Below are 12,778 nucleotides of genomic sequence, written 5' to 3'. Positions count from 1 at the left end.
TAAGGGTAGTTTGGCAAAGACTTCAAATGAATGCAGACCAAGTGCTTAGGTCTAGTTTGGTCACCTGGTCTGGCTTGATTCAGGGATCTGTTTCAGAATACCAAGAATGATGGATCTGTATATCCTTCAGGCAATTTTCCTTGAATATTATTTCTTGCAATTGATCTTTTGATGGAAATGGAATAGTTCAAGGTTATATACTTTTGGCAAGAACCTGGTGTGCAGAAATTCTAGAAGGCTGATTAAAGGTGCTGACTGTCAACCCATGAAGTGTAGGGTTGATGGGCTGCCATCATCCTAAGAAAGTTAAAAAGTTTAAAGAGAAAATATGCATGAGCACATGGTCATTTCAACTCTGTACAGAGGAGAACGAAAGCAGTACATGCTAGGAAGACCCAGCTTTTCCCTAGAGCGGCATCAAAAATGCTTTCATTCTCTGGTACAATTTTTATAGCAATTTTACCATCTAAGTAAGCAGAGCTGGGACGGAGAATGAGAAATAAAATCAACAAATGAAGCAGCCGTCCTCATTTTAAAATGCATTATAAAATGCTATAGGTTGGGCGTGGTGACCTGTAATCCCAGCACTTTTGGAGGCTGAGGTGGGCAGATCATCTAAGGTCAGAAGTTCGAGATGAGCCTGGCCAACATGGCGAAAATCCATCTCTGCTAAAAATACAAAAATTAGCTAAGTGTGGTGCTATGCACCTGTAATCCCAACTACTTGGGAAGCTGAGGCAGAAGAATCGCTTGAACCCAGGAGGCAGAAGCTGCAGTGAGCCAAGATCATGCCACTGCATTCCAGTCTGGGCAATAAGAAGGAGACTCCATCTCAAAAAAAAAAAAAAATACTATGAGACATCTTTTCTCTGCAGATCCACCATACATTTCAGAAGCCAAGGGTACGGGTGTCCCCGTGGGACAAAAGGGGACACTGCAGTGTGAAGCGTCAGCAGTCCCCTCAGCAGAATTCCAGTGGTACAAGGATGACAAAAGGTAAAGCTTCCTTCTTTCTCCCTCCCACTCCCACCCAGATCCTCAGAAGAAGAAACTCTTCCAGGGTCCTGATTCCAGATGGTTTCAAACGAATTCTATAAAATCCTCTTTGAATGTCTCCTCTTAATATGAACCCAGTAATGTTAAGAAAAGACTTGTTTGCGTATAGGGGGCAAATATGCAAACAAGTCTTTTCTTAACATTAATGGATTTCAGCGACGTTTTTAATGTCATCATGCAGAATTGTCACTGGCCAACCAACAGACCTGAAAGGTAATATTTTTTTTAGAAAAACAAAATCGCAAGAGAAAGGCCACCAGGAGCATTGTAAGGCCTGTGAATTTTTTATAGGCCAAGAACATAATGTGTTCTGCCTGAAGCTATTTTTGCTACATTCTAAGGCTTGCATGAAGGAGCTAGGAAGGCTCATGGGGCCCTGGGAGTGGCTAAGAAGTTAGCTGCAGCTAGCAGGTCTCCCCATCTGTTCCAAACACTATCAGTAGCGGTGTGTAAGAGTCCATGACCCAATTTAGCCCTCGCTTTGTGCCCAAGTTGTTCTTCTACTGCAGGAGAAAAGAGAGGGGACTATTCCCCTCCTTCCCATTGTCACAGCCCTTGTCGGGATATTTGTTGTGAGTCACTGAAGATGATCATTTCGAGGCGTTATCAAATGGCATGTCAGTGCAGGGATCACTATCTCAGTACAGCCAGGCGCTGCGGCAATGGCTGTTATCAAAGAGCCATTTTAAGGGCTGATGAACAATGGGAAATGTGGGAGAGCTGCCGGTATTCAGAACATGTTCACTTAAAAAGAGGTGGTGGGACCGGGGATGCAAAAGGGTCCTGAGGTGTATGTTGGGAGGAGTAGGAGGAACGAGTGAGGGAGGCCAGGAAGCTGAGAAGGAAAAACAACGAAGAGGGCATTCTGAGAAGGAGAGCAGCATGAGAAACCACGGGCCAGGGGCCAGTGGATGGCTGCCTGCGCCGTGCGCACATCTTCAGCCAGCCTTGGCTTTCTTTCCTTATGAGGTCAGTCAGACACCAAGCCTTTCTAGCCTCTAGATTGAAAACTGAGTTTTGTTTAGAACCATGTCAATCAGTTGTAAGATTCACTGTGTCTTACCATAATCCCCCCCAAATGAAAAGCAGTGGTTTTTTTTTTTTTTTTTAATCTTTAAGGACATATTCTGGCAGCTTCTAGTGAGGTGTACTATATTTATGTGGTCCATTTTACAGATGAAAAAACTAAGACAGAAAGAGGAAAAACAAACTCACAAAGAAAAAGAAGAAATAGAGCTGGTGTTCCCCCTTTTTCCAAGAAAGATGAATTAAGCAGAATGGAGTGTGTTTTGCTGATCAATGTGGTTACCTGACTTAGAATTCTGTTTCACCTATCCATTCCCTTGTACTAAGAAGTAAACTGAGGCATAAAAATTAATGACTGAACCAAACCAAACCAAAAACCTACTGAGCTGTGGGGTCAGTTCTCAAACCTTCAATTGTCTAGGGGTTCAGAAAAAGTCGTCAGCTGCGTCCTATTATTCTAATTCTTTATTGGAGAAAAATAGAAACAAAACATAAGAGAAAGCAACATCTTGGAGGAAAATAAAGCAAAAGTGGCCAATGGCGAGTAAAAAAGATGCTTCTGTGCAGCATCTGGGTTCACCATAGGGACAGCCGTGCCTGCCACCATGCACCCAGGAGGAGAGAGCCATCTGAAAGGGCCAGGGATGGTTTTTAGAGGCCCCTGGTTCAGGTAGCTTTGTTCCTGCCTTTCGGTTCTTCTGATGGCCTCTCCTTTTCTTTCCTTTCCATTTAGTTACGTCAGTTTTCCATTTGATGATCACGTATTTATTATTTTCCAACATGCTGCCATGAGACAGGCTGTCTTTCCTCCTGGCACCCAGCCCAGCCTGAGCATCCCTGCCTCTGAGGTCCTGGTCACAGCCCCTTGGGTCTACCACGCAGGTTTCCCAAGGCATATTGTATCTGCCCTGGGGGAAGACCAAGGCCAGCTCTAGCCCCTCTCCTGTTTCCAGTGAGATGAGTAGACTTCCAAGGCAGATTAAAGGAAACTGTGTGGTGAGGACAGCTGCTTTCTCAAGCGTTAGGTGAGAAGTCTTTTAGCCACATGCTAGCACCACTCAACTGCGTGCTGTTATGTGCCATCAAAGAAAGAAAGAGGAATGGAATGCTATGCTTAAGGAAGGCCACCCATCCAACAGGGGCATTGGCCAATGAGAATCCCACAGCTTTCGTAAGAAACTGAGGCCTGGAAGCAGTGCAGGATGGAGGGATGTGTGCTGGCACAGAGGAGGGGAAAGTGTGTCCTCCCAGGAGCTGCAAAGTGCTGCTGCCCCCCTGCGCTGTTTTTAGCTAAAGACATTTCAGAGCTGTCAAGCAGCAACCTGCTTCCTGTTAAGTCTCTCCCCACTGCAGAGCTGAAATCTCATTCACAGTTTGGTTATGAAGGGAAGGCTTCCTCCCCATGGTGGAGGAATGGTGTCAAAATGGCCCGTGGGATCAATCAGCCTGACTTGCTCACGGAATTCTCCTGGTGGGAGGTATGGACAGCACCCCCTAGAGGATCAATATGTGCATAACAAGCTGAAATGGAAAAGTGGCCTCTGGCTGCACAGCCGGATGCCTCATTCCATTTGGACAGTGCTAGCATTTTAATGAAGTCATGGACTCAGGCCAGTTCATTGCCCCTAGCTTTTGGAGAGGAAGGCTCCCGGAGGAACATCTACATAATGAAAAGCAAGGCAAGTCCATCCAACCTATCTTCTGACTTCCCTGGAGGCAGATGTTGGGTTAGAGCTCCAGCCAGAACCGGCCTCTTTTTTCTGATCAAAGTTACTGTAAGTTGCAGGAGTGGAGAAAATTATTCTGTAATTCCACAGAGGCAGGTCTTCAGATAATGACAAAGCAGCTGCCCTCTATGCCAAAAACATGCTGTGACCCAGGGATGGGCAAGAGTCATCTATGTCTCCCTCCATAGAAATACATTACACTGAATACCATTGTGTGGTCTGCAAAGCATTTCCTCATCATCGTCTTGCTGGTCTTCACTTTCTCTTTCTGCCTTGAGCATTGTTTTTCTCAGTTTCAAGACTCCAGTAAGCATCCATTTGTCCCTAAGCGTGTCCCCTGAGTCTGTTTCAGTATGCTCCCACCATGACATTGCCTGCTTGCTACAAGGTGAGCTCCAGCCAGGTCCTAGACAGGACACTTAGCTTTGTGTCCTTATTCCCTGAGATCCTTCATTAGAAAGGATTTTTGCCTTGAGAGTATTCATCTTTCCCATAGCACAGAATCAGCTTCAGGGCAAGGATTACAAATCGTTTCAGGGAAAGTAAAGGATTGGCTTAAAGCTCATTCTAAGAAATGGGCATTTCAAAATCTTGCAGAGGAAGGTAGGTGGTGCCCATGATTGTTAGAGGAATTGCTGTTAACAACCTCCTGAGAAGGAGGACACGTGCCTACCGACTCTGACAGCAGCTTTCTCCTTACCCTTTTATCTGCCCAGTAATAGAATCCATGGCTGTAATAAGCATACCTTACTTCCCCCCACTAACTCCCTGTGGCATTTCTTTAGTGGCCCCTAGACCAACACAAGTCCTTGTGGCTTACTGGGCTGCTATTGTGGCGATCAGAGAGACTTTCCTGCCTCTAGAGGGACATATTCTTAGGAATCACTAATCCCTCCAAACTAATCCTCTATAATAGTCTGGGCAGATCACTCATTCCAAGCCCTTCATGATCCCCTGGTGAGTAAATGATGATTTTCTCCTCTTCATAGCCAAAAAATTAAATATTATCTAGACGATGCCTCCGGTGCTTAAGGAGAAATTAGATTACCCAGGTGCTTGAGAAACATTTTTCATTCGAATTCCTGAAGTCGCTCTTCTCTCGGAAGTTTGAGGTTTTCATTTGCACACTTGTCATCACCACCATCACCATCAAGTCCACCTTTTCGAGCACCTACTGTGTGAATCATCTTGCTCTGAATGACACACAGCTGGGAGGGGGTATTTGTTGTGGTGTGGCTGACAGGGTACAAAGCAAGAATGAGAGGCTAGGGAGATCAGATGTTCTGGCAAGAGTGTCCCTGGGCCCATATGTGAAAATCAAGAAACACGTGTCACTGTCTATGAACTACTGCTATGTTATGGTGTGGCTGAGTGCATCAAACAGTGGTTATAATGATGTCAGAAGGCAGGCAAGGAGAAGATCACAAATCCCCAGGCCTATCTTATGAGCCCTATCCTATGAGGACATATAACCATCTTGTTTTCTTCTTCTTTTTTTTTTTTTTTTGTCTTTTTTTTTTTTTTTTTTTTTTTTTTTTTTTTTTTTTTTTTTTTTTTTTTTTTTTTTTTTTTTGTCTTTTGTTTCCCTCAGACTGATTGAAGGAAAGAAAGGGGTGAAAGTGGAAAACAGACCTTTCCTCTCAAAACTCATCTTCTTCAATGTCTCTGAACATGACTATGGGAACTACACTTGCGTGGCCTCCAACAAGCTGGGCCACACCAATGCCAGCATCATGCTATTTGGTGAGACTGTGCTCTGAGCTGGGCAAGAAGAGGGGAGAGGGTGCAGAATGGGAGAACTGGGTGGGAGGGCCCCTCAAGGTCATGGTCAGAAGTTAGCAGGACAGCAGTGGATGAGGAGAGGGAGAAAAAAGAGAGAGAGAGACAAAGAGAACAAAATAGAGGAAGAGAGAGGGAGACAGGAGAGACAGAGACAGAGATAGACACAAGGAGTAGGCAGAGAGAGACAGAAAGAGACAGAACAAGAGAGACAGAGACAGAGAGACAGTGTGTTTACAAAGTAGTGTATGCATAATACATGTGTACATATCAGAAGTGGGAGAAGAAAAACGAAAAAGAATGTTCGTGTTCATTCTATAATGAAAAAGATCCTGAGAAGGAGAAAAAGACTCTGGAATGCCAAAAATGTCATTTGATTTTTTTTCCTCAGTGATGCCTCCTAAACTGACAGTGGGAATCATAATTAGGTAAAATAGTCAAGAGCTCAGAGGGTAACGTTTACTATTTCAGTCTTTGCTCACTGGCTTAGTGTAAAATGTTCCCTCTTCTGAAACTGTTTCCAGTCACTGGGATGTGAAGAGCCCCACCTTCATCATGTATCTGGCTACTGTATTGATAGCAGAAGCAAATGAGTGAGCTTCCTTGTAAACCCGATGCCTGCCCCTGCGAGCAGAGAGCTGTGCACACGTGAGCCTGCCTTCCTGATGGTGCCACCAGGCAGGGCTCCAGGCATCTCATCGTGGCTCCATCCCTTGAATGCAGAGCCTCCGTACAGGCCACAGGATTAAATTCCGGTTGGCTTTCAGGCAAATTTCTTCATACCCCGTCAAGTTTCTTGAGCTTGAGATTTTTCAGATCTGTTTCCCCAGTTAACAGCACTCTTGAATGTGATGGGGAAGTAAGGGGAGGCATTTGACAGATAACTGGCAAGAACACAACTTCCTTATATTCTGAGAACTTTGGGGATAATCGCATAGCCCAGCCATGTGCCCCCGGTGGCAGCGTATATGGCTTGCTCCGATTCACCAGCCTGCCCTGCTTCACCACACGATCGCTGCTTCCCTATTACATCCTCCCACATTCTACCCGGCACAAATAATAAAGCCCAGCTTTATCTGAGAGGGTTGGAAAGGAGAAAGCCACCCTCGATCCCCAAGCCAGTGGCTCAGGATGGGCAGGGCTGTGATTCCAGTGATTGATCTGTCTGGCATCTCACGCAGTGGTGACCATAAGTGCCCCTCACATTTGTCAGGGCTTTTTGCCTTTTTGGCAGGTGCCTCTCTGCGTGAACAGAGACCAGGATTAGGAAGGAACAGACCCTTCCTTCCCTTGCCTTGCAAATCTAAGGCTCCCCCTCAGTTTCCCATTAACCCCTCCCCAAGTCCTGCTCTGTGGCCACAGCAGTCCTGATCCTTACAGGGGTCATCTTCCCCCCGCCCCTTGACTACTCTCTCCTGACTTGGTTGCGGGAGATGGTTCAGCTGCAGGCTTTATCAGGACTGTCTACTTCCCCAGCTTCTTCCCCTTAAGTCATCTCAGGATGAGAATAGGGAGAAGCAGCAAACATTTCTCTTAAGAGTTAAATAGATGGCATTTATGACAAGGAAAGCAGCGAAGCGTGGGTCATAAATATGCTCTTTTCAGCAGATGCACGTGTAGCAATTACAACGTCTACTTCTTGGGACCCTCTGCCCTATGGGTCTGTCAGCATCTGCCCTGTGCTTCCTTTGGGACGTTTCTACCCCTGCCAGCTCTCAGGAGTTCAGGGTTTTCTAAAAAGGACATGAAACAGTAATAGTATATATTCAAATGTGTTTAGAAAGACTGGGGCAAACCAAGATGAATAGGGTACATGTGGGGATGTCCTTTAATGCCAGAAGTCTCAGAGCCTTGACATGCTAAATCTCTAAGGAGAAAAAGTTTGCAGTATGTTTCAATCAGAAACCAATTAAATTTTTTAGCCTCAGTTGAGACATCATTCCTGAGGAGCCCGTCGCAAGAAATGCTTCCCGGGTAGCATAGTTCTGCAGAGCTCGCAACCCCCATTCCAGAGTGAGATGAGTATTTGCAGCCAATGGTTCGGATGTTATTGTGGCTCCTAGGTTCATTACTGAGGATCACCATCAATGAGGTCTTTTGACAAATATGAATTTATTAGGGAATTTTCCTTGTCAGTTTCCATTAAAAGCCAGCAAGCGCACTTGGGGCAGGTTGGAAAGCAGCATTTACTTTGTGTGAATTACAGACTTCTTGATGAAGTTGATTCTCCTGTGGCATTACAGAAAGCCAGAAAAATTATCATTTTGCCACCGACTTGCGCATAAACTGCACGCTGTCTGCATATGGCCTAGACATTGGGAAGTGAGGAATTCTGTTGCAAGAGACCGTAGTCCAGCGGTCTGGGGATCCTTAAGCCAAACAGGAGCAGTTTGGTCCTTCCCATCACAAGCACTCTAAGGTTTCAGGGCTTGCAGGGGCCTCTGAGAGTTCTGCTCCCACACTCCTGAATCACAGTGCTCTGGGGGGCTTGTTCCTACCATGGTGCCCGGGGCAGATTCCTGAACGTGGTGTCCCAAGATGAAACAATGGAGGCGGGGAAGTGGGAAATAAGTCTCATCTGGAAACAAACTTTAGTCCTTTGTTATCCAATTGGTGGCCTGGCTCAGCACAAATGAATGAATCCAACTGCACCAGAAAACATACGATGTGGCCAGCTCCCTCCCACCCCAGCCATGGCATTCAGTATGGAAACATAAAGCACGTCAGCTTTTCTCTCGCCACACCTTGTCCTACCGCCTTCGGTCTCTGTCTTCCTTTTATTATACATTCCCCAGAAATGTCTGTGAAAGCAGTATACAAACTATATATTACAAATATATAGCACTGTATATAATCTATGTGTTTGTTCTCATTTTTCTCTCCTGTGTGTCCTTCAACCGATTTAGAACTAAATGAGCCTACGAGCTCAACTTTGTTGCAAGGTCAGTATCCTCCTTGCTTTGTGTTTTGTCTCCCCTTCCCTGTACCCCAGAGCCCGCCTTCCCCACTCCCTTTCCCCTGCTGTGCATTACCTAAAGCTCCTGTCTGTAAAGTGGCAGTGGAAGGCTATTGAAGGAGGTGATTGGGAGCCAGGGAGACTTCAAGCTCCCTTAGCTCTGCTCATCCCTAGGAAGATGAGCACACACTCCCTTTGCTCACACTCCCCCAGGAGGGCTGGGAGGTAGAAGGAAAAGTATCGTTAAAATCTCAAAGCCCAGAGATCAGCACAAAGGCACAAGGTAGAGAGTCAGTCTGGGACTCGTAGAAAGACTACTTCAACCAGCTGAGCAGGTTTCATAACAAGGATCTTACTGATGGCCCCTCAGCAGCAGAATCAGACAGCAAGCACACTATGATTCAGATATTCTGTCCAATGTATCAACTGGCTCCTGAAGTTCTCCAAGGGAAGAAGATGCGCATGGCGCTGCAGGAGTGGCTGCCAATACTCAATGATTTCCAGGGGATGCCACTGAGGTCTAGTTGGGGGCCTGGCGTTTAGTGGTTCTTTGGTCTTGGGCAAGTCACTAAGCCTTCTTTAGCTCAGTTTCCTCCTCTATACAATACAGTTGATGTGCTTTATCCACCTTACAGACTTGTCCCAACAGTCAGTGGAGAGTGCATATTACAAAGGCTTTGAACACTGTGTGAGGTGCATGTTGAATCTCCATACCTAAACTGAAAGGCAAGGACGCCCCTCCACAGAACACCATCAGGGTCCTTCACTCATTTCTCATCAGCCCCTTCTCCACTGTCCCTTTACCTCCTCTTCCACTTCCAGCCCTCCCCTGCAAATACCTCCTGCATCTCTTCCCTGCCTTTGCACATCCCTTCCAATTTTTCCAGTGACCTAGAGTAAGTGACTCATTAAGACTATGACTAAGCATCCAAGCAAGTGCACTGCTCTCACCCTGAGGACAGTGCTGACCGCAGCACTAGCCTTGCAGGAAGGCAGCTGCGAAACCAGGGAGGTGAATGCTTCTCCCACCTTCCACCCCAGTCCCCTGACCTCCTCTCCCACCTCACCCCACACCACCCTGTTCATTTACTCACATTCTGGCTTTGCAAACAGTCATCGGAGGATGGCTGTAGACTTCAGAGGTGGCCTGGGAGATGAAAAGAAATGCATTACATGGGAAGCTGCTTGACAGATGAGGAAAAGTACCTTATCATGGAAAGAGTGAGGGCTGCATTCCTCACCTTAGTGATGTATAGCACCACAGCGATGAGCCACGAGCAAGAAAATCAAACAAATAGAAAGGAAACGTGAAGTCAATGGACTTACTCAGATTCAACCTATGATTCAACTTGTGTTCGCTGAACCTCCATGTGAGTGTATTCACAAACATAAAATAGAGAGCAGTAGAAAAGTGGCTAGCATATAGCACCAGGGAAGTGAGAGAGCCTGGAGAGTGGACATGCATTGCTATGGCTATGCTTTTGGAAGGACTGAGCTAATTCCGACCCCTGAGATCTTCATTCTCAGAGGAAACTGGAGCCTTTGAAACTCTGGCAGGGGTTTTTAACAAGATGGTATTTAATGGAAGGTGCACTCAGCTCACAGAGAGAACATCTTCCCATATCAAAGTCAACCATGGGAAAATCAACCAGAAACACCAACTAAACCAAAGAGGTCACTTTGCCTGGTCACTGAGCATGGGGCAAGGGGCAGGAGACATTTTTATTAGACCCCATCTGCTGAGAAAAAGCTGGACTGCTCACTTCTCCCTTGTGAACTGATGAGTCTCAGTGAAAGGTTCTCTGTGCCAACTTGCTACTCTGATTCTTTGGATGTGCTCAACTCAGCTCAGCAACCTTCTTGGGCGTATGAGAGCGGGTCAGGGAAGGAGGCTGTGGACATCTAAAATGCTCTGACGGTTGGATTAGTACAGCCTTTATTATAGGTGCTGGATCCTCGTACAGTGGGAAATATTTTAGAGAAAACAGCTCTTGCACCTGGGCTCATTTACCGCACTCATCTGTGTTCATTCTTCCACTCCTTTGCTAGTCCTCATTGCAATAGAGAGCTATGTATCTTCTCAGGAAATACCCTCCAAGTTTTACTCAGCTTACCTCAGAAATACCAGGAAAGATTTATATAAACGCATGGGTTTCCACTGACAGAGTACACTTGGCTTTAAGAGAAGTTCAAAGCTATTTTGCTACCCAATAACTGGATGGAGTAGAAGGATTTTGGTAAGAGAATTTCATTCTTCCTCAGCATTTTCTGCCACCATTGAAGTATTTTTCTGCTTCCCTTTTGCAAACAAAATAGATTGCGTGTCACATCTCCTATTAATATTTGGTGGTGCAGGACTCTTACGGTGATAAATAAGGACTCAAGGATGTTCCACCATCCCTCACCAAACTTCTGTACAGGAAACTGAGTTTACAGTGCAAACTCAGCGGCTCTGTGGTTGTTCATTTTCCACCCACTGGCCCTTCGTCTTTTATCTCCTAGGCATTAAGTCAGATTTGATGTTATCAGTCGGCTGGGAAAGGTTGGCTGATTAATGTCTGTGAACCTCACAGTGACCATCAAATCAATTTATTAAAGAATGGGGGACCAAAGTAAACTTTACATATCAGAAACTCTACATATGCAACAGAAGAGATGATTAGTTCTTCCCTGCAGAGGATTAAAGACAGTTAATTAGGTCAGGTCATCCAGTAGTTAAGCATTTCTGTGGTATGTGTGTGTCTCAATATAAAGGACAAAAGAAAGAAAATTCCCTCACCCTCTTGCCAGAAGGTTTATATACCCATCTTGACATGAAAACAGCCCTCCTCCGGCCACTGGAGCAAGACAACAGCCTGTGCTTACCTGGGCACTCAGATTCAGCTAAATTGGCTTTGCTGGTGAAAATATAACTTTCTGGATTGAGCAGGCATTGAATATTGACTTGGAGATAGGGTGGGAAGGTTCTTTTTACTGTTGTTTTTTTTCTTTTTTCCCTTTCTTTTCTCCTCTCCCCTTTCCTCCCTCCCTCTCTTTCTTCCTGTCTTCCTCCCTCCCTTTCTTTCTTCCATCCTTCTTTCTTTCTTGGCAACATATTTTCCCACCCTCCCCGACTTATTGTTAATACATCATTAACAAAGAAATCAGTTACATTTCCGTCAAGGTCTTTGTGTGGAAAATACATGCTTGAATTGTCAGGGATTGTTTATGTTCCTGATAGTCAAGCTGTTACTCAAAGACTTGAGCTTGTGGCCAGCACTAGCTTTGGTGGCTCAAGCAAGGCTCTTGCTTCTGGAAGCTGGACACCACACACCTGGACAGAAGCATCTCAAGCATAGCACAGAGGACAGTGCCAGCACATGCACCTTCTCCTTAGTACCAAAGCAAGGGGGGTGGACTGGAGAGAGCATGATGAGCTTAGAGTATACACCAAAATATCCTGGCATTTCCCCTGCATTGTGGTGGAGTACAAGTGGGATCAGAAGGATGCTGTCGTTAACTGGGAGCCTTGAACCCTCGCTACCTGGAAAAGCCCCTGGATGAGTTCCAGCTAAAGTCAAGGATGAGCATCAAATTGTTCTTTACTTCTATGGATACTAAAAAGAGTTGGCCACCTTTCAAGTAGTGTGTGTTGGAGATTCAGAGAAAGAGGAAAACAAAATACTCATCTGGATGGAATAATTAAGTTGCAGTTTTTTTCATGTCTTTGCTTTATAGAAAACTTCTGGTATTTCCAGCAGGAACGTGTGCTTTCAATGCATTCTTCTTTCTGATAGTCCCAACTGCCGGATGGAAGCTCTTCCTGTGCCCCTCCTGCAGCACAATCTGAACCAGCACTCCCATCACTCCCTGGATAGCCTTCTCCAAACTGCTTGTGGTTTGGGGGTAAAAGTTTTACGACTACTTTATCTTCTCAAATCTGTCTTCAGTCCATCCTTCCTCCTTCCAGTTATCTTTTTTCCTTGGCACAGAGAGACTCAAAAATCACTGGTACCTAAATAAGACAATTAGTGAAAATAGCCCCTCCCCCTCCTTAGCTTCTGAACTCGTTTCTGGGGCCCAGCAAGGACTTCAAGGGCCCGTCCTTGTTAAATGCACAGGCAACATGGCGTCCTCACCCCTGGCTTGTCTCCACCATCCTGTTGTACTTCAGATATTTTCTCAATCACAAAACTTTTGATCGTAGATAAACCCTTTACCTCTTTGTACCTTCAGGGTAGCCTCTCAGGGTCGT

The 12,778-nt window shown here is 45.6% G+C and overlaps 1 protein-coding gene across 8 annotated transcripts in view; it reads left to right on the top strand.

Annotated features, from left to right (window-relative positions):
• The window catches only part of NTM (neurotrimin), a 972,209-nt gene that overhangs the window by 951,675 nt on the left and 7,756 nt on the right, over nucleotides 1–12,778 (top strand). For 4 of the 8 annotated variants that reach the window (XM_037735935.1, XM_037735970.1, XM_017523223.2 and 1 more), the window contains 3 exons: nucleotides 876–996; nucleotides 5,401–5,552; nucleotides 8,495–8,530. In XM_037735935.1, coding sequence (XP_037591863.1) covers nucleotides 876–996; nucleotides 5,401–5,552; nucleotides 8,495–8,530 — 309 coding nt within the window. The remainder of the gene's footprint in view (nucleotides 1–875; nucleotides 997–5,400; nucleotides 5,553–8,494; nucleotides 8,531–12,778) is intronic. The other 4 variants (XM_017523245.2, XM_037735988.1, XM_017523253.2 and 1 more) reach the window with 1 other exon arrangement.

Source organism: Cebus imitator, unplaced genomic scaffold (assembly GCF_001604975.1).
Source record: "Cebus imitator isolate Cc_AM_T3 unplaced genomic scaffold, Cebus_imitator-1.0 Scaffold0, whole genome shotgun sequence".
In the NCBI taxonomy this organism is placed as follows: domain Eukaryota; kingdom Metazoa; phylum Chordata; class Mammalia; order Primates; family Cebidae; genus Cebus; species Cebus imitator.
Note: the sequence above shows the minus strand (reverse complement) of the source record. Positions and strands in the feature narration are given on the sequence as shown.